We start from the raw sequence: 21,991 nt of genomic DNA, 5'->3' as shown, positions 1-21,991 counted from the left end.
GCATACAAACGGACGAGAGGGAGAGGAAATACCATACGCACCACTGATGAGATCTCTCTGCCCAGGGAGCTTTACATGAACGTACCAGAGAGCCTCCCTCTCCAGTGGCAGAGCAGCACTCATAGACCTCATAACAGCCCCTTAGCCATGATTCTGCTGGATTGCTCTGTAAGTAACAAAGTTGCTATGGGGGAAAATGGGCGGGGGGGGGGAATGTGCTTTCATTATCTGTACCCCAGGGATCTACAGATCCAGTCAGCTTTGGCACTGCTTGTAAGCAAGAACAGCTTCTTGCTGATTGATTATTTTAGAATTGAGTAGCTTTCTGAAAAAAAAAGAAGTTTAATTAGCTGTCTAGCGTTCTGCTTGCTTGGCTTTTTTTTTTTTTTTTGGCCAAGTGCTCAGCAGCATGTTTTGTTTCATACTGAAGCTCTTCAGAAACAAGACACTCCCTACTGTCAGCGTAATTTGCCTCTTTCCTCGTAAGCACTAACTAATGACTGTCCATGCTACTCCTGCTACAAGATATAAGGAATGTTTCCTTCCTTGACCGATCCGTGAACTTCTAAAAAAAATGCCCATTATCTCATATAATTGTATGTTTAATGCATTTTCCATTACATTGCCGTTTCTGTTCAAACAGGGTAATCCATACCTCTAACAGTATTATGCCTGCCTTTGCCTTCTGTGGCTTGTAAATCAGGCTTGAGCAATTGATGGCCGATAGGCTAAAAGTATGTGCATGGGAGATAGATATTCTGAATCTAAATGTTTTATATCTCATGGGGGTTTTGGACACAATGCACCCCAGCTATGTTAAGCACATGGAATCCATAACTGTGAAGCCCTCTCCGCGACCAGGCTACTGCTTAATTTATAGCAGCTGCCCAGAAACTAGCCATGCAGCTTGTGCAGCAAAATGCACTTATATATTTAACTAATGTTCTGCTGGATCAGGCCAAAATACCCACAGCAGCTAATTGCTTGGGAAGCCAGAAAAGAGGGCAGCAGACCTTCTGTGTTCCCCCGCAGCTGATGTTCCTGAGGTTCCACACAGTTGTCATTACTGGTAGACACATGTTCTCCATGGATCTGTCCAATTCACTTTTAAAGGCATCTAACATAACTGCCATCGTCATCAGCTCGCAGGAGTGAGTTCCATAAATTAAACACCCATTGCATGAATAGGTAGTCATTTCTGAATCTGCTGCTACTCCATGGTGGCTGGTGCCCACTGGGGTGGAAGGCAGGCAGACCAATAGTAGGGGGAGCCAGAGCCAATTGGAGAAGGGGAGAACTTGTTCTAGTTTAGCCCCTCTCCTCTTCCCCACTGAGTTCTGCAAGGGGCAGCACTTGTACACTGCAACTGCAAGGGACCAACCTCTATTGCTGCTAAGCAATTTCTTCATTGGAGGAACCTGAGTTTTAGTATCATGAACGAGAGGGAATTCTTTCTTTCCCCATGCCAGGCATAATTGTATACATTTCTAGCATCAAGCTATTTGGGAAACTCCTAGTCTACAGGTCAGATGCTGCCCGGGAGGGCTCCCTATGTGGCCCACAACCTGCTTTTCTTCACCTCTTCCCCTGTGCAGCAACGGGACTTGAAAATATGCTTCCACTTGAAATAATGGAAGGATGCTTTTAAATTTAATTGCTGACCATTTTGGAGGGAGGAGTTTCGACTGGAGAGGGGAGGATTAACCCTCTTCTCCCTGTGTGCTATGACTCTCTTGCCCTTTCACTTCACAATTAGGCTTGGAAAAAATGGTTCCTGTGAGTGTGTGTCTCCCCCCCCCATATTTTTTGCATGGGAGGAATCTTGGTGTAGTTTATAGCATTGGAGGGAATGTTAACTCTAGTAACAGTCTCTCTGAAAATCACACACACACACACCCCGCTACAATAATTTCAGGTATGAGAATGAATGAATGCTTTACCTTCCCAAACAAAACATAAAACTTTCTCTCATCTATGTTGGCACACTCATCTGCTTGAGCGGGCAGTGTTTTATTTTGCAAAAATAATTTATTTATCTGAAGGTCGCTTAGCAGTGTATAGGGTTGCAATATTTTGAAGAGAAAAAAAGAGGACACTTTTGCCGAGTTTTACTTTTAACTATAAATTGCTATGATGACTCCACCCATGAAAAAGAGGACATGTCCTGGAAAAAGAGGACATAAGGAAACCCTAGATGGTGGTATCTGCTTGTGGATGAGATGGGTCAAGCTTTGAGGTTTAATGTGGATCAGCCACTCTGGCTCAGATGGGGTGGGGAATGAGGAATGGAGCGGGAGGGAGGGAGGGCTCAGTGAGGCATCTGAGCCCTTGCACTGCCCCAGCCAACTAGTGGAGGAAGGAGGGCTCAGTGATGTGTCAGAGCCCCTGCACTGCCCTAATCAACAGGTGGAAGAGGGAGCGCAGCCGCTTCCGGTGCCTGAATTAAGTAAGGCGTGCGCCCAAACGCAGGTTTAGGGGGCGGCGTTTCGGGGTCCCCAAGCTATTATGCTGGCCCTGAAGCAGAAGGGCGCCATTGCCGGATTCTGTGAGTGACTAGGTCATGTTTTCTGCTATCTCTGCACTGTAAATAATATGCACAATAAAACCTTAAAAGACAGATCGGACTGGAGCGTCTTTACTCAAGAGTAGCTGCAACAAACCCCCGACAAATACAAACTTAGTTTGAGTAAGTTTCGAAACATGCAGGACTGTTAGGTACTTTTGGAGTGCCCATGACAACGGATGTTGCAGAAGTTGAACTTCTCCAGTTCTACTATCCTTAGCCTCTCAAGGTCTTTTGCTGTCTTGAATAAGACCCAAAGTAGATGTGACACCAAGTGAATTGTTAGTAAGCCGTTTAGGGCTTTGAAAGTAATAGTAATAGGCAAGTAAAAAACAATTTTTACAGGGACCAGAGTGTACGAAGTTGTGAGGCTTAGTTCTCTCCCTCACTGGAATCCCAACAAAAAGCACCCCCTCCAGCACAGGGGAAAAATTTTCATCGGGCATGTAGCTGCAGGAGGAACCACTTTTGTGTGCAGTCTCTGTGGAAATCATTTTTGTACCTTTTATTAAAATATAAAACTCTGGTGTGCTTTCTAATGATACATTGAGTCCTACGTCCAGGTTGACCTTATTTATTCATTATCCTTGGCTGCCTGTTGTTTCTAGGACTCCTCCCCTGGAATAATGACTTGGTGCTACATCTTTCTACCTTCAAGCTACACCCACCCAACCACACACACACACACACACACACACACACACAGAGAGAGAGAGAGAGAGAGAGAGAGAGAGAGAGAGAACAGAGACCCCTCTTTCTTTGATGTAGGCATGTTTACCTGAAGAAGAACTTAACATTGTGTTCTGCCTCTGTCTCCCACAACTGCTTATGCCCCTGGTCAGCCCCTCTTTTTTCCTAGCCCTCTAAAGTGCTTTTGCACCTGTGCCCCACTTTCTGGTTTCTTGGAGGCCTCTGCCTAGCCACTGTGACAAGAAGATGCTGGGCTAAGTAAGTGCCCTGGTTCCCAAGTTTTGTTGCCACTTCATCAAATTTTTCTATCCTTTGGTTGGAAACTAAAGGAGTGCCTCTTACAGAGCCTGATATGACTCAAAGGTTTCCGAACAGAAGCAGATACCACATTTATGTGGAGTCCAGCTGATATGAGGTCCTCTCCAAACCCTTTTTCGTATTGGCAGAGGAAGAGACAATAGCAACATCACATACTGCTGCTTCTTACTCGTCTACGAGGGATCACCAAAGAAGAAGAAGAAGATATATTGCCCACAATCCTCCCATACTTCCCTTGTCTGCTTGTTCCTATATTGATCATTCTATTTCCTTCATCTGCAGATAAGGAGGGCCCAATGCTGTTGGTAGCCTCTTTTCTGCCAAGGATTCTTTGTAATTTAAGAGCTGCTTGGACGGCAAACATGCTCAGGAAAAGGAAGCCTTCCACACCACTTCACCATGTAGGAAAATGTTTCAAGCTGCTAAATGACTGCCTGCCAGGCAACTGTTAAATGCACAGGAGTTCTGCCAGAAAAAAGTGTTTTTGCTGTTTGAAAGGTTTACCCACAGCTTCCTCTTTCTTAGTGGCTATATTTTATCTGGGTGCTAAGAGGAAGTGGGAGGAGTCTAATAGAGACCAAAGCTCTTGCAAAGTTCAAGTGGGTTGCTTCTTATGAAGGTCATGGTGCATCCACATTTAGAATACTCTGTTTGGTTCTCTCCTCCCCACTCTCAAGCTAAAAAAGGATGCTGTAGAGCTGTGTACCGGCAAAAACGAGTCAAAAAAGCAGTTATGTGAGCAGGAGTCATAGCATCCTGCTGCAAAACAAGAGGCGTTACAAATATAATTTTGAAGGAAGGTAGCAGAGGTTGATGGTTATGAACTTTTGTAGGACTGGTGAATAGAGAAATTATTTTCCCTCAAAACCCTAGAATGCATTGGAAGTTGAAAGTTTTAAATTGAAACGTTGACCAATTTTTAAAAATAAAATGCACCTGGTCAAATAAAACCACAAAGAATCACCAGCGAAAACCTGTATTGGAAAAGAAGCAATGGAGACATTGAAATACCTGTCCTAACAAGATATTTTCAAGCAGTAAAACTTCGCCTCTATCTCAAGATGATTCAAAATAGACAAAGCAATTAAGGGAGAATAAGAGATTTATAATAACAGTTCTGGAAACTGTTATGGTACAACTAAGAACATACATTATTGGTTCTCAAGTCTTGACATTCACTCTAAATCTGTATTAAAATCTTGGTGTAAACACTAACATCAGTTACCCCCAAGCAGCATTCGAAACTTCCATTGTTCTAGGCATATTTTGTGACAAGTAATTTTAATAGCACGAGCAGTTTCTGGGGTTTGGGCACAGTACTGCACCTAAGATTTCAGATTAAAACTGCAGAGTGGAAGGAAAGGAGGACCTTTTTCTGCCTCCCCCCTTCCAGCCACTCTCTGAAGACTGGAGAAGAGACCCTCTTAAGAATATTAGAGGGGTGGGCAGAGGAAGCATGGCTTTGTTTTTTGCAATCTTCAGAAGAGGACTAGATCATGTAAAAAATGAATATAAGATTTTAGCTGCAGCTTTGTATTCTTGTTATTTAAAAAGTATGCCTAGACATTCCGTTGTTGCATCCAGGAACCCTAAACCCTAAAACAGTCCTGCTATGTATGATTTGGACAGAAGTTGAAAAAGTTCTGTCTTTTGATTTGCAGATGTTACTGGAGAAATGAAAATCCTCCTCCCATATCAGAATGGCTGAGAAAAATCTGGGGAACAACACTGCTATTTAAATTAAGATTCTGAGCAAGAACTAGAAGAAATATCCAATTAAATAAATTAACGGCACAATTAACCCATAAAATCTACTTTCATGATTATCAAGAGGCTGAATTGCATTCAAGCACCTTGTATTTGTTATATTAGTCCCCGTTGGTGTGTTGTTGTCTGTCCTGTAAAAGTCCAGGATGGTTTTCTGATGCTGGGCCCATCCTCTGGCTTTCCTTGTGGAGAGGGGGGCCCCTAGAAGCTTGGGCACAAGTGAGTACCATCTTCCCCATTGCAGTGATGGCCAAACTTGGCCCTCTGTCTGTTTTTTGGACTACAACTCCCATCATCCCCAGCTAACAGGACCAGTGGTCGGGGATGATGGGAATTGTAGTCCTCAAACAGCTGGAGGGCCAAGTTTGTAAGCCTTTTGTAACCCAGGAAGATGAAGGAAATAATATAAATTCCTTATTTAAAGATATAAGAGTTCTTATTGAGGCCAGCTTCCTCCCAGGTTGGCCGGTCAGTTTCTCGTAGCGGTTGATTCTCAGCCTCATCTCCAAGCGATTTATATGTATCAACTTAAAACGCTTCTTTGTTCACTACACTGTGGAATTATTTAAAAGGGGACACCTAGACTGGCAAACAACAAACACAGCCCCTAGCCCTCAGGTCTCCAAAATAATGGGGAGTTGATAAAACAAGTCCAAGTTAAGTCTAATTAAAACCTGTGTTAAAGCCAAATTAAAATCTCAATAATTACAGTGTCTTTTTCAGCCGCTTCCCACATCTCCACTCAGTAAAAGGGGCTGCCAACAAAACAGATAAGCCCTAGGCCTGTTAATTGCTGTTAATCTGCTCTCCAGCTTCCAAGTTAAAATAACAGTTGAAAGTTGATAAAATACTTGGTTTAAAACAGGTTAAAATCGAATAAAATTCAATTTAGATCTGTGACGCTCTGGAGCTGCCTGTCTGACCTGTCGCCATCTTAACCAGAAGAGGGGACCCCCCCCATCAAGTTACTGGGATGGGCAGAAAACTTTGTCCCCCTCCCCTGTGCTGTGTCTACGTCAGGGGTCAGCAAACTTTTTCAGCGGGGGGCTAGTACACTGTCCCTCAGACCTTGTGGGGGGCCGAACTATATTTTGAAAAAGAAAAAAAAGAACGAATTCCTATGCCCCACAAATAGTCCACAGAAGCATTTTAAATAAAAGGACACATTCTACTCATGTAAAAACATGCTGATTCCCGGACCGTCCGCAGGCCGGATTTAGAAGGCAATTGGGCCACATCTAGCCCCCAGGCCTTAGTTTGGGGAACTCCTGATCTACGTCATCCTCCATTTTTACTGCAACCCCCCCCCCCCAAATGAGTCCATGGGACAGAAAAATCACTTTGGGTACCTGATCCAACCTCTGGGCTTGGGGGTTAATGACCTCTACTTTAGGGAGTCTTTTAATTCAGAATACTAGTAGAACAAAACACACTGTTCCTGCAAAAAGAACACGCACACACAAAAAACACACCATTGTTGATTTTTGCTTTCTGGCTTACTGCTATCAGGATAGCTTAAGATACTCTGAGAAAGCAAACAGTTTAGTGCTATGAACATAAGTAACTTTGAAAAACCTATGAATGTAGTATTTATGTTGGCACAAGGAAGAAAATTGAGCCTCGGGCACTTTAAATAGGAGCCATTTGAAAAATGGCTTTAAATAGGAGCCATTTGAAGAATGGCAGCGAGGCTCAGATTTGCTTGAAGGAATACACCAGGCATGGGCAACCTTTGCTCTCCAGATGTTTTGGAACTACAACTCCCATGATCCCTAGCTAACAGGGCCAGTGGTCAGGGATCATGGGAGTTGTAGTTCCAAAACATCTGGAGAGCCAAGGTTGCCTATGCCTGGAATACACAGTAGGCAGTTTAGATGCACAATTTAATGTGTTGAAAGCGTCCGTGAGGAGCTTGTTGGGCTTCATAGACTTCCCCTGCTGTACGTGTAGTTGCAACCAGTGCCCACCTCCCCCATCAGCTGTATGTTTGGCAACAGCAAGAGCCTCGTCCATACTTGGGGAGATCATTGGCCACAGTTGTCAAATGCGTGGTTGGGTGGGTGGGTGAGGATAGCATGCCAATCATGAGGGTAGGCCTAGCCTGCAGAGGCACATGGCCCTGTGACAGGTAATCCAGGTTTTTAAAAAGGCAAATATGCCCATCTTTTTCTTCTTGGTTCCAGGGTCCCACTCTGTCTTCCCTTAAGGAAAGGGTAGGCAATCTTTTCTGGCCAGCAGGTCATGTTCTTATCTCCTTACTCCTGGTGGAACAAATTTGACAAGTGGGTGGGGCTGCACTATGACATCAGGTGATGCTGCACTTTGAAGCCCCGATTTCTGGGACTTCAAAGCACAGGGCTGGTGGAAAAGCCCTTTTTTCAAACAGCTTGTGTCTGTACTGAGTGACTCCAGAGGGGTCGCTGTTAAAACAAGAAAGCGTCTTGTGGCACCTTAAAATATTTGTGTGTATTGATTTATTTAGAAACTTATACTCCACCTTTAAGTGTTACCACTCCCAGGGCAGTGTTTAAAGCAATTTAAAACAACAACAGTATTCATAAATAATGTTAGCAGTAATAGGAATCAGTAACAGTGCTGGGACTGCAGAGCTGAAGGCAGTCAGGGAAGTATGAGCCACTCAGAAGCACCCACTACCTCCCAGGAAGAACATCGTGACAAGCAGGAAGGCAACCTGATCCCATTCAGAGATGTAGTAGCTGCTTCAGTTCTTGCTATCCTCCTCACTCACTTTTTCCTTTTCTTGTCAAAACTGTTGATGTTATTAATGTATGCCTTGCTGTTCCTGCAAGGAGCTCAAGGTAGTTTATCGTTTTAACAGCATTTCAAAACCATATTAAAACAACAGAGCAGCAAAAATGCAGCAATACAAACTTCAAATGTCCACAAAGATGGCAAAAGTAGTTTCTTTCCCAAACAGGTTTTATCTTAAATAATTGCAAACACAGTAAGTAAAGAGTCCACTTGCGATATACCAGTGGTTCAGTGCTCGGACATTGTTCCGGTAATCAGACATTTCGTCGCTAAAGAGCTTAGTCATCGAGCATTGTAGTAAATAATATACAAGAGAAGACAGTATGTAAACAACTTAAAGCAGGGTATATCTGTCCCCATTTGCATCTTTCCATTGGGAGGAGCATAGAAAGAGGACAATGTATTTCAGTTTGTTAAACCTCCTTGAGATATACCAGACAGTGGCAGATATTAAAGTCAGATTCCAGCCAGTACACATCCGTGGCATTAGCTGTGGATAACATGTCATGCATCTGATGAGGGTTCCCCCCCCCCAAAGCTTATGCTGCAACTCATTTGGTGGTCTTTCGGGCACCATGGCATTTTTGTTCCCTTTTTTTTGTATAGAATTGTGATTGTCTTGTACACTATGGGCAATACAGCAGGCTTACCCAGTTCAGTAAGTAGTGATCATAGGGAGGAAGTCAGGAAGTCAGTTTGCTCAAGCCTTTGCAGATTACAATCAATTAACATCATTTTATGTTTGCCAAGCATGAATAGTTCTTTCTAGCTAGTTCTTTCTGTCCAGGTTAACAATCCATAAAATTTAAAGCCTTTCCTTTCCATGTGTACCATGAACTGAAACAGCTGGGTGGGGGTAACTGCTGTCCAGATATTCATGTTTGTTTCTTGGGTGGATTTGTTAGATCAGGCATAGGCAAACTCCAGCCCTCCAGATGTTTTTGAGACTATAGTCCCCATCATCCCTGACCATTGGTCCTGTTAGCTAGGGATGATGGGAATTGTAGTTCCAGAACGTCTGGAGGGCCGGAGTTTGCCTATGCCTGTGTTAGATTATACAAATGCACTGGATGGCCAGACATGCTCAAAAATGCGAAGTCTTTTAACGACTAGAGCTGTAATGTGTTAAGGTTGTTGTTGTTGTTGGGGTTTTTAAAAGTTGTAATTAATAGAGAATGCCCACCTAAATTCACGAGAGAGGTAGAGATATGCAAAATTAGCATTTCATCTAAAAATGAAATAAGTGTTCGAAGAGGGTCTGAAACATAGTTGCATGCTTTTAAGGCAGAATGTTGAACCATTTGAGTTCACCTGATGAATGCTTTAGGGCAACTTTTCCCAACTTGGTGCCCCCATCTGTTTCCCCCTCCACAAAGTTACAACTTCCCATTAGGCCCAGTTGTTGTTGTCAGTTGCCAGGGATTATTATGATGTATTTATTTATATCCCACCTTCTTCCGTGGAAGTGACTCAAGGCAGCTTACAAATAAAAATAAGAACAGCTAAAAACAGAGATAAATTTATTTATTTATTTTAAAAAATTAAAATTAAATTAAAACTATATGTATACATATAAAAATATATTAAAGCTATACAAATAATAACAATAAAAATAACACAGTGTCAGCCCCCCTCATTGAAAGCAGTCAGTTGGTAGGAACAAGAAATGGGTGGCACACAGATGTCCTTAGCCAGGGCATCTCAGCAACATGGATATGGCACGACTAAAGACCCTCCATCTGGATGTGGAATTGGACAAAATGTGTTGGCTCATTTAGGCTGCCATCTTAACCCCTGCTATGTGGGCATCATGGTCAGCACTACAGCCCCTGGCTCCGTATGAGGGGTGCTTCAGAACCTCTCCTTTGAAACCCAAAGGAAAACAGGTAGTAGGGAAAAGGAAGACCCCTTCTTTCCTCCCCCAAGGACTTGCTGTTACACTACTGCTTGATTTAGAGCAGGCACCCCCAAACTTCGGCCCTCCAGATGTTTTTGACTACAATTCCCATCTTCCCCGACCACTGGTCCTGTTAGCTAGGGATCATGGGAGTTGTAGGCCAAAACACCTGGAGGGCCACAGTTTGGGGATGCCTGATTTAGAGTCACCTTTTGGTTGACCAGACAAGTCCTACAAAAGGGCAGTTTCCCTCCCAACTGGCTTCTCCTTCCTGGCTGATCTGTCCAGATCCAACAAACATGGCCTTCTCTGTTGCACTCCCAACAGGCACCAAATTGAGGTAGTAGGTTTTATGGAGTGAGCACAAATGTCATCTTGGCCCCATTGAGGAAAGAAATGCTAGAGTCCCTCCCCCCCGCCCCGCCCCCCAGCCATCTGTGCTCTTGAGAATTTAAATCAGCCTTGGTTCTCCATTTAATAGGGTGCTCCCCTTGCATAAATCTAAAGTCTATGCCTGTTTGGGGATTTTTATAGAGCTTTTCTGTTTTCCTGAAGCAGGTTGACCAAGATGCTCAGTACAGAAAGCCATTTTTAGGAAATAGTCTGTTAGAGAGAACGTGCTGAGCTGTTTTCAGCAAGCCACAATATTTGCTGCAGAGGAGGTGTTTTACATAAAGAAAGCAGAAAGGAAACGAGCTGAAAACAAAGACAGAGAACAAATATAGGAACAGATTGCTGTGAGGCCCTTAACCAGGCTCACAGAGGATATTATTACAGAACTTAGCTTCGATAGCTGGTCAAACAGTTGTGAAATATCTACCAATTTTCCAGGCTCAGAGCAAAGACTATGCAAGATTTGTTTCATGACTGGTTTATTTAAACACCTTAAAACCTATTGAGCAAACACAGCTGCCTTCATATCATATTAATAGGCAAGCATGTCAATGAACTCCTTTGTGCTTCAGCTGGAATTGGAGTGAGTAGTCCATACACTGGAAAAAAACCTGTGAAACTGATAAATGACAGGTGACAGATTTTCTTTCTTTCTTTCTTTCGCCCAAATTTGACATGTAGAAATAACATTGAGGTTTGTCTTTTGAACTTTTGTTTCAGATTTGACAGTCATGAAACGGATCATATGTGCGATTCTCTTGGGTGCAGGAGTGATGTATGTTATACTCCACCGAAACCTGCGATGGACAAATGACTATTGGTAATTACAACATCTTCTTAGACTTAGACAAACTACCTGTTAATTTGTCACTGCAGATCTCTCAAAGAATCGTTCGGCTGTACCTCTGCCATTGCCGTAGCTGTCAAGTTCTCCCTTTTTTTAAGGGAAATTCCCTTACGCTGAATAGGCTTCCTTGCGAGAAAAGGGAAAACTTGACAGCTATGGCAATTGCATGTCTTATTCAGGAGCTGGAAAACATGTTGGTACATTAGTTAGCAAATGTGTCTGAGGAAAAACAAAATGACTGCAGAATTACTTATGACATTTACATTATAGGCAAGTGTCTCTCACCCCTCCCCCCCATCCCTGCCTGGCCTGAGTGGGATTTAATCTGAAAAGGTAGCACTACCTTATTTTGACTAAGGATGCTTGAGGATTTCACAATTTAAAGTGATTTTTAATACCCAGATTGGAACACCATGATGCTTTAATTTTTACACTTTTCTGAAGACAATATGGTTATACAGTTCCTGAATCATAAATTTACTCTTGAAAGAGGATTTTATTACAGTGGACGCTCAGGTTGCGAATGTGATCCGTGCAGGAGGCACGTTTGCAACCCGCAGTGTTTGCAACCCGCAGTGCCGCAATTCGGTGCTTCTGCGCATGCACAAAGTGTGATTTTAGTGGTCCTGTGCATGCGCGAGTGCCGAAACCTGGAAGTAACCCGTTCCGGTACTTCCAGGTTTGGTGCGGTGCACAACCCAAAAACGCGCAACCTGAAGCGCCTGTAACCCGAGGTATGACTGTATCTGTGTGAAGATCGGTTCCTACTCCATATTAGTCTTCACATTATCTCTGTGAAGTCTGGTTCCTATTTACAGGAGGGCAGTAATTCAACTGTGTTGGTAAATGTAAGATTAGTATGCTGATTAGAATGTACCTCTTAAAAGTCAGGATGGTTGCTGTACCTTCCGGATTGAATTTAAGACAAGAGCTTGTATCAGGGCCACAGAAAGTTCGTGAATGGTATATTTTATCTGAAACACATGCCAGTTGCACTGACGCCATGATCATAGCTGCCAAGTTATCCCTTTTTTACAGGGATTTTCCCTTATGCTGAATAGGCTTCCTCGCGAGAAAAGCGAAAACTTGGCAGCTATGGCCATGATCCATAGAAATAAACCACAAGAAAAGCACAGACTTAACACCCATTGTTAACCCGCTTACTCATGTTTTCTCTTAATTAAAAAGCCCCAAACGCTGCAACCCTCCTTCTTAGAATTATTCCAAATGTAGTTGCACCTTATATTTGTATAACAGCACTATGTTATTGGCAGTTTCCTTTTCAATTTAGCTTGTGTCATATGGCAACGTGGGTGGGGCATGTCATGTTTCAGAGCCTTCTGTATTCAGCTCTATTAAAGTTCTCTTTTGGGTGCTTTTTATCAGTCCTTGAACTTGCAGAATAAGTAGCCCATAAACCAGGGAAGAGAAAACATATGCAACTCAGCATCACGCGTTGTGTAGTTTAAAGCATATGACTCTTGTGCACTGAAATCATTGCGACTTAGAAAGACTTAATTTGAGATTGAATGCTGCGGCAGGTTTTACAGATTGTATGTAAATAAAATGGAGTGTTGTGTGTCTGTGTATATTAAATTTTGCTTCAGATGTTCACTACCTCCTATCAGTCTGTCTGTCTATTTTCATATGGTGAATTTGTTGTTGTTCTAGGTTGCCCCCTACAGATGGAGGAGACAGGAAAGGACAAATAAAAGGTTGCCCTTACAAACCTGGCATTTCATCTTTAATAAAGTAAGGGGAAAGGGGGGGAAGGGGTCATCAACCCAGATTACTAATGGTCACCATGTGCTGAATGGGCTTGCAGTCCCATCTTCCAAAAGCAAGGGTGGGCAACTTCTTTTCTCTTGCTAGTTGCATTCCCTTCATGGTAATCTGTTGATGTCCACATGTTGGTGGTGGGTGGAGCGAGACAAAGATATATTTTGGATTTACAAATAAAGACCAGCTTTCACCGTGGCTATCAAGGGTTAGAATTCGCAGTCCTATGCAGATTCTACTCTTAAGTAAACCCTATTCGATTTGATGGGGTTACTCTCAAATAAACATACTGATGAGTTGTTGTTTTTTAAGCATTTCAGATCAATACAGTTTTCTGGAAAGCAAGTGAAGACAATTATTTTCTGACTTGGCATGTGTGCTCACGAACTTCGCTTATCAGACATTTGCCCTAGGCGATGCAGTCAGGAAAAAAGTAACAAAAGAACAACACCCACACTAGTTCATGTTACCCCCCCCCCAAAATACTGGTCCTTCTAGTTCTGCACTAACTACACAGAAAAATAAGCAAGGCATGAACAAGAAGGAAGGAACTCTGATGGGATAGCTTCAGAAGGTATTGAGGGCCATGTTCAGTAAGGTTGTGGTTTGCATGCAGCTCCTGATCCACAGGCTTCCCACCTGAACCCCAAAAGAACAAGTTCTTAGCAGAAGCAGCTCACTAGGTGGGATGGAGCCACTACACTAACTTCTCTGCAGGTGGTTTGCTGCTGTTGATCAGGAGGGGCAAGGTGACAGGGAGGTATTTGTGGTGCAAATTACCAGCAGGAGCACCAGATTGGCTCTACCAGTGGGTTTGCACTGCACCAGCCTCCCACTTCTCTCCCTCCAGTAAGCAACAGCAGCCTACTCACTGGAGGTTCAGGTTGCCTTTGTGGCATAGTGCACCATTTGCCAATTTAGGCTGCTGCACTTTCTGTACGACTGTCTGGCCTCAGTTATTCACACCCTGATATTCTCCAGCTTAAACTATTGCAAGGTGTTGTCCTTGGCTACCTTTGAAGATGGTTTCAGAACTGCAGTTCATCCAAAATATGCCTGTGACTTGAAAAACCAGTGCAGTTCAGCACCAAGTATGTTGCATCAGTGCAGTATAATCAAACTACTTTATACAAGTCAAGTGTGGGCACAGACCATTCTAAGTGCAGATTTGCCGTATGTACAACAAGAGCAGGGACCTCTTTTTCACCAGTGCAGCTCTAGAGCCACAAAAACATGAGGATTTGTACCAAGCAATGCATATCAAGCCTCAAGCCTGTATGCGAGACGCCAGCTGGTTTTTGACGATAAAAGCCACACTTGCCAGAATATACATATGAAAATGGTTCGCTTCTGTTTTCTGTTTCGCTTTAACAGCCTTCACAAATAACACACTCCCTCCTAAAAGGAGTTTTTAGGCACTTTATTCCATCTTCCTGCTTTCCTGATTACTGCATTTTATTCAGTCTTTCATATAACATAAAAGTCACTTCTGGAAATCTAGTGGGAGCTTTGATCTCATTTCAGTGACCATTGCTTCCAGAAAAGGCATTTACTATGGAATAGTCAGGCTTATTTGACATCCATAACAAATGTTTCCTGAAAACCCTTGAATGTATGTCTAAAGGGAGATTTTGGATAGGTGAGAGCAACTCAATGAAGTTTAACTTAGAAAAGATGGGAGTTCTGAGTGTTGAACAGACTGCTTTGGATGAAGTTGCATTCCATCTAAAAGAACCAAGTGCACAGTTTGGGGGTTCTCTTGGATTATGTGCAATCTATGGAGACAATGGTGACCTAGTAAGCTAGGAGTGCCTTGGTGTATGCTAGTTCACTAGCCACAGCTCTTTCTGGAGAAACAGATCTTGCCTCAGCTACACATGCTCTGGTTGCATGCAGAGGAAATTATCCAATATGTAGGACTGCCTTCAAAGACAGTTCAGAAACTTTAGCCTGCACAGAATACAACTTTTAAGATACAGTCAAACCTCAGATCCCAAACGCCTCCATTTTGGAATGTTTCAGCTCCCGAATGCCAAAAACCCAGAAGTAAATGCTCCAGTTTTCAAATGTTTTTCAGAAGCCGAACATCCAACACGGCATCCGCTTGAGTGCAGGACGCTCCTGCGACCAATCGGAAGCCGTGCCTCAGTTGTAGAACATTTTGGAAGCCGAACGGGCTTCCAGAATGGATTGCGTTCAACAACTGAGGTTTGACTGTACTTGTGGGAACCAAGCAATACTGTGCTGTCTACACTGGCTGTCTCTTTGTTTCCCGGCTCAGTTTAAAGTGCTTGTTTTGACTTTAAAGCAATGAAAGATTGGGGACTGTCTGCACTCATATGAATCTTCCTAGATCCTACAACCAGGCTCAGAGGCCCTGCTTTCTGTCTAATAATAATAATAATAATAATAATAATAATAAGAAGTCATCAAGGCTCATCACCGAAGCGGACACCAAAGACCGGGCCTTTTTTTATGGTTGCCCCACATTTCTGGAAATCTCTTCCTAAATATGTACACATGACTTTGCCTCTACTTTTACGTAGACCTTTCAAATTTACTTGTTTCATTCAATTTTTTATTGATGTGTTGTATGTGCTGGTTGTTAACTACTCCCGCTTTTATTTGTTTTGGTGTTATTTATAATGCATTAAAATTATTGTCTGTTCTTGTCTGAAATGTTGGTAAGCAGTCTTGGGATGGTTTTTTTTTTTTTTGGCACCAAAACGTGGCATTATTTTATAAAACAAATGAACTAACAATTTAATATTTCCCCCCTCTTTTTCCTCTAGGGGGGAAAAATTCTATCCTTTTTTGTGCACTAACAATTTTGTAAAAGTGTCTGGGGACCATGGAAGTCACAAGATCGAACTACCTTATGGAATAAAAGGAGCAGGTAAGCAATTGATATGTGCTGCATTAAATATAAGGTTATGCAAGATTAAATGATGAAAGTGAACCTTTCATTATTTATTAATGGGTGTAAAGTTTTTCTGAGGTGCTGCTGTTTAAAGGCAGTATGGTACAACCCCAAGCAGATATGGAAAATGTAGAATCTGATTTCCTGCTTCCCTCTTCTCGTTCTACTTCATACATGGTATTGCATGCACCCTTCTTTACCTGCTTATAATTGGGGTGGAGAGGAGAAATTGAATGCATAACTTGACCTGGGAGTCAAAGGTTATTAAAAGAAGTTAACTCCTAAATGTTGGAGGCTCATGCATGTTTTGGTAGGTCCATGCAATATTTCATTTTAAACATTTGAATTGCAGGTGGTGCCTGCAGGGATGTGGAATGTGCAGAATGGGCCCAATTTAATTGTGAGGATGTGTATCACAGAAACATTCTGGCACCTTGGCTGGGAGCGGGGAATTATAGGCTGCTTCCATATATTTCCATCAATTAACATGGAATAGAGATAAGCACTAGAAACTTGTATTCTTCCCAAGCTTTGTATGACTATTGCCGCTAGGGTTTTAAGGCTCTGCTCCAACAGTGTTCATGAGATCAAAAGGCCATAAGCTTATTTAACAAACTCACACTGACCTCTGACGATTTAATATCTTATTTTAAAATGCACACAACACAATTACGTTTAATTTTGTTGGTACAATAAAGTGTTGATTCTTAATTAATGATTTTTCTAAAATAATTTGTATTACAGAAAGGTATTTTCATATGGCACTTTCAAGACTACAAAACTGCAGAGTATTCACTGAAGATTATAGGTGAGGTTATTTTTGTGTTTTTGCCAACTATTGATGAAAAATACAGTCTTTGGGTTGATATAATTGCTACCATTTTAGCTGAGATTAAGGCTCATGTAAAAAACCAAAAACACTCAGCCCAGGACTCACAAGATGGAATTGCTCAATGCATAGCTCAGTTGAGTTCTGAATGGAAATTGGTACTCAGTTTTGTGTGTGTTTGGAGGATATGCCCTTTTGATTGTTCATTTAAAGAAAAAAAATCTGGGCAGTTCTTCAGTTGTTGACATCAACATTTATTTAATTATTTTAAAGATGTTGTTGGCCATTTTCATTATGATGATGATTTTAATTTATTATCTATCCTTTAGCCTAAGGTCACAGGGCAGGTTAAAATCATTTAAAAGAGCAAATTTAAAAACATGTAATTAGAAAAAGATACCAAAAAATGGGTTTCAGGGTGGGTCCTGAAAATGTCCATTCAATTACCTGCCCTTCACCAGCTGGTCCCATTTTAATGTCCTGTGAATTCTACACCATAACTTATTTGAGAATGGCTTAATTTTTAAATATGGATAAGGTAAAACTAAGTACATAAGAAGAGTCCTACTATATCAAACCAAAGGCCCATCTAGTCCAGCATTCCGTCCTCACAGTGGCTAGCCAAGATGCCTGTGGGAAGAGCATAAGAGTTTTCCCAACATGGGGTTCAAGCCCACAACCCTGATAAGAGCCTCATGCTCTACCAACTGAGTCATCTTGGTCCATTCATGTTGCCTGTGATTGTTGTTGTTGTTTAGTCGTTTAGTCGTGTCCGACTCTTCGTGACCCCATGGACCAGAGCACGCCAGGCACTCCCGTCTTCCACTGCCTCCCGCAGTTTGGTCAAACTCATGTTCGTAGCTTCGAGACTCATGTTCGTAGTTGCCTGTGATACTGCAGGTAATACAGTGGTACCTCAGTTTTTGAACGTCTCCGTTGATGAACCTTTTGGTTTTCAAATGCCGGAAACCCATAACTAAATGCTTCAGTTTTCTAATGCGCCTCGGAAGTCGAACATGCCATGCGGCTTCTGCTGAGTGCAAGATCCTGAGGCCTAGCTGTCGGCTATTGAGTTTTTGGCTTTCAAATGTTTCAGAACTCGAACTGTTTTCCGGAACGGATTATTACGTTCGAAAACTAAGGTACCACTGTATATATCCAACACAACTACTAGCCTTTGAAAGCCTTATCATTCACAATTTTTTCTAGCCCCTTTTAAAGCCATCAAAGTTGGTGGCCATCACTACAACTTGATTTGATTTTTTTTATATTTCTATGCCACTTTTCATTTACTTTCATTCCACAGTGGCTTACCAAAAATAGCAATAACATGATAGAACACAATAGAACACCACAAAAGCAACACAAATCATATAGAATAATGAAGAAGTCACCAGTAAAACAATTGCAACCAATAAAACACCGTTAACAAAGAAACAACTACAAATTAAGGTAAACATCATAATTAAAGCAAAAGTCATATTATATGTAGGGTTGCCAGACTCAATAGTGGACAGGACTTCTGTGCCTTTAATTTCCCTGCTCTCTTTTGAGTCTGGGAACCTTAAAGAGAAACCAGCAGACCCTTTGCTTGGAAATTAAACAGTAGAGGCAGCAGAGGTGAAACCAACCACTTCCTGATGGCAAACAGAGTCTTTCCCCCCTCCCAGTTCTCTGGAAATGGCTCTCTTAGGGCTGGAGGGTGAGGCAAGGCAGGTGGAAAAAGCCATTACCTGCTGGTCAACACAGAGTCTCACCTCTCATATTGTGGTAGCGAATTCCATTGTGCTTTGTGAAGAAGTACTTCTTTTTGTCTGTCCCAGATCTCCCAACATTTAGCTTCATCTCCCAACATTTGGATCACCCTTGTTCTAAAAGGATGAGAAGAAGGGAGAAAAGTATGTTATGTTTAAAACAATGCCAAAGTTCGAAAGAACATTTCTGATTTCCCCTGGGGCGTGAAGAGGTTGGTTTGGATAAAGGTTGTGGTCAAGGGTTGTGCAGTGCAAACAACACCACAGACTAGACTTGCTGTTGCTGGGGAATGGAGAGGAAGGTGGGAGGGTATTGTGTCGTTTTAATGTAGATTGGTTGCTGTGTGCTGAGCACTGATCTTTGGTTTTGGAGAGCTGTCACATAGCAGTTGCCTTTGTCTGCTTTTTCCGCACCGAGATGTTACATGAACCAATGTTGTTTGCTGCTTCATAATCTGGCTCATGAGTGCCACCCCCCCAACCACAGATAACAAATAAGCTTGTTACATTATACAGTGGTACCTCTACTTACGAATGACTCGACTTACGAATGTTTCTACTTACGAATGGAGCTCCGTCCGCCATCTTGGATGCTGCTTAGATAGGATTTTTTCTACTTACGAATTTTTAGATAGGGTTGCTTTGACTTACGATTTTTTTCTCCCAATGCATTCCTATGGTATTCGACTTACAATTTTTTTCGACTTACGAATGTGCGTTTGGAACGCATTGAATTCGTAAGTAGAGGTACCACTGTATAGATTTATGTCAGCAAACAAAGCGCCAAGCTAAGATATATTCATGAATTTCTTGTGCACATTGTGCATTCTTGTTCAGGCTCCTGGGTGGGAGGGAAGAATGGAAGGAAGAGAATGATAAGCAATTAATGCCTCCTTTGAGAATGCCATCGTGTTTCATAAGCAGAGGCTTGTGAAGCAAGAAGGACCTCAAGGACAGGACGTACCCACTGCCTGGTGCTGTCTAGGTAGGTAGCTGGAATGGCAATTGAGGTCCTTCAGAAGAAGGATCTATTAACCGCTTGTATGGCCCAGGGGCTTCACTGCAGGTTTATGAAAAACACAGTGGAAGAAGAGCTTTGTGGCGCTCCCATTAGCCCCAGCAAGCACAGCCAATGACCAGGGATTATGAGAATCGTAGTCCACAGCATCTAGACAGGACCACATTGGCTACCCCGACCGTGAGTCCAAGAGCAATAAAATACCTGCATTCTCTTACTTTTAAAAAAGAGGAAAACCTGAAAAGAAGCTTCAGAAGCTGCATTCAGGGGCAGAAAACTACCAGGAGGGCTAGCCGGCCCTAAAATCCCCCCTTCTATTTAATTCCTCCAACCATCTGGTTATATTCCCTATTCTTTTTTCCTAAAGTGGTTGGCTATCCACCTTCATTGTCAAATTGTCTCAGGGTTTAAATGTTTGTGCTAATTATGTTGTGAAGTGGGGTAAATTAACCTTCCCCAAGAAAAGCATCTTCTCCACAAAACTTTGATTGATTTCAATCTCTTTGTTCCAACAGCCCATCCTGTAAAAAATGTGTTGTTGTTGGCAATGGAGGGGTGCTTCGAAACAAGAGTCTGGGGGAGACCATTGATTCTTATGATGTGGTAATAAGGTAAATGGATTTTTTTTTGCATTAATTATTAAGTTTTAGTAAGTATTTCTATTGTTCAGCATCATTTTCCCTGTGTGAATCTTTTGTTCTTCTGCAAAATAGTGGCTACCATGACTATTCCCTTTTGATTTAAAGGCCACTGTCATCAGTCCTGGGTGCTACCGTAGTATTTTAAAAAATAGCCAGCTTCTCTTTTGGTACAAATCCTATAATTTTCAACTTTTTGGGTGGAGTGGGGTCGGTTGGAGGCAATGTTTGAAGTTATGCAAATAGATACGTCCAGAAAATTGTGTGACTGGCAACCATCTGCAAGATACAGTGGTACCTCTACTTACAAATAACTCTACTTACAATTTTTTCTACTTACAAATGGAGCTCCGTCCGCCATCTTGGATGCGGTTTAGATAGGATTTTTTCTACTTATGAATTTTTAGATAGGGTTGCTTCGACTTACAAATTTTTTCGACTTACAAATGTGTGTTCGGAACACATTAAATTCGTAAGTAGAGGTACCACTGTATACGTTTACTATTGTGTTATCTTCTAATGGTGGTAGTGCTGGCAGTTGTGGAATAGGAAGGAACATAGGGACAAGAAGAGAAATACAGTATATGAGAAGGTGTTAAAGGGTTAATTATTCCTTGACAGCTGGTTCCTCTGTTCCACCAGCAGCAGCCAGCCCGGGCTTTGTAATCTCTCAGAACCCAGTGAGATTTCTCAATAACTTGCTTCTCGTTAAAGAGAATGTACACTTTACCCTTGAACTGTTTGTCCAGCAATAGAAGCATTTGCTCAAGACTAATTTGCATATTGGCAATGGGAAGTCTGGAGATGCTACCAGTGATTTCACTAAACCATCTCTTCTTTATAGATCTCTTCTTCTTTAACTACCTTATATAGACAGGAGTATTGTTACATTGCCCACCGTTGCTCCTGTTAACACTGTGGTAGCCCCGACCCATTTTTTTTTAATGGTGTTGGGTGGGGCTTTTTAATAGTAAAATAGGTGGCCTTATTTTCATCAGTGCTGGCCTAGAAAGAGAAGTGGAGGTTTCCACCCACCCTGCCCTCTTCCCTTCCTTTCCCTAGAATGCCACTGTGCCCAGGTGTGCCCAGAAATGTTCTCCATAGGGACAGAAAAGAAGAGGGATGGGCAGCTGGAGGCCAGCGCTTTGTTTTCCGGCCTCCCTCCAAAACTCTTCGGAAAGGACCCTGCCTGATAAGTTTGGGAGTTGGTGTCCTCTGGTGATTTGATTCTTGTCTTTGTTTTGTGTGGGATGGGCATATGTGTCTTAGCAGCAGGTAGCACAGCAAAAGCAGGAACGGGAGGAGCCCCAGGGCTACAACCTGCATGCTTCCCCATTCTTATTAAGCTATGGTTTGGCTTGGTGTTCAATGGGAAAGCCTTTCCTCTTCCCCGACGGGAGGTGTTGTGAGTGGGAATCGCTTCCGGCGCTCGCGGGGTGGTGGTGGCCGGGCCTCTGCACCACTGGAGTCCTGTGCCCACGTCATGCACCCTAGCCAACCAATCTGTTTAATAATGGCTGTTTAAAAACTGTTTAAAAACGGCCGCAGGCACACGAGCACTGCTTTGTTGTTCCAGCTTCCTCGGATCACCTGCCCTCCCTCCCTCTAGGTTTTGCTTCTGCACTTGACCTTGCTATGGACCTCTGTTGGTCACCTTGGTTGTCCAAGGGGCCTGGCAGGAATTTTTTCCACTTAGCAGATTGGCACCAGCCACTTGGTTTTTCGCCTACATTACCTTGTAGCAAATCGTCACAACTTTGTAAGGTTTGGCATTGGAAAATGCGCTGTGTGTTGGAGGAGAGGTTG

At 42.5% G+C, this 21,991-nt stretch overlaps 1 protein-coding gene across 3 annotated transcripts in view; it reads left to right on the top strand.

Moving 5' to 3' along the window:
* Positions 1 to 21,991, top strand: part of ST3GAL6 (ST3 beta-galactoside alpha-2,3-sialyltransferase 6) — a 46,790-nt gene that overhangs the window by 17,792 nt on the left and 7,007 nt on the right. For 2 of the 3 annotated variants that reach the window (XM_035114581.3, XM_088668189.1), the window contains exons 2-6: positions 11,121 to 11,220; positions 12,919 to 12,999; positions 15,819 to 15,922; positions 16,691 to 16,754; positions 20,063 to 20,158. In XM_035114581.3, coding sequence (XP_034970472.3) covers positions 11,132 to 11,220; positions 12,919 to 12,999; positions 15,819 to 15,922; positions 16,691 to 16,754; positions 20,063 to 20,158 — 434 coding nt within the window. In that variant the 5' untranslated portion in view covers positions 11,121 to 11,131. The remainder of the gene's footprint in view (positions 1 to 11,120; positions 11,221 to 12,918; positions 13,000 to 15,818; positions 15,923 to 16,690; positions 16,755 to 20,062; positions 20,159 to 21,991) is intronic. The other variant, XM_088668190.1, reaches the window with a different exon arrangement.

The sequence above is a fragment of the Zootoca vivipara genome, chromosome 4 (genome assembly GCF_965207765.1).
Source record: "Zootoca vivipara chromosome 4, rZooViv2.hap1.1, whole genome shotgun sequence".
NCBI classification, from domain to species: domain Eukaryota; kingdom Metazoa; phylum Chordata; class Lepidosauria; order Squamata; family Lacertidae; genus Zootoca; species Zootoca vivipara.
The sequence above is the reverse complement of the archived record's forward strand: the minus strand, read 5'-3'. Positions and strand labels throughout refer to the sequence as shown.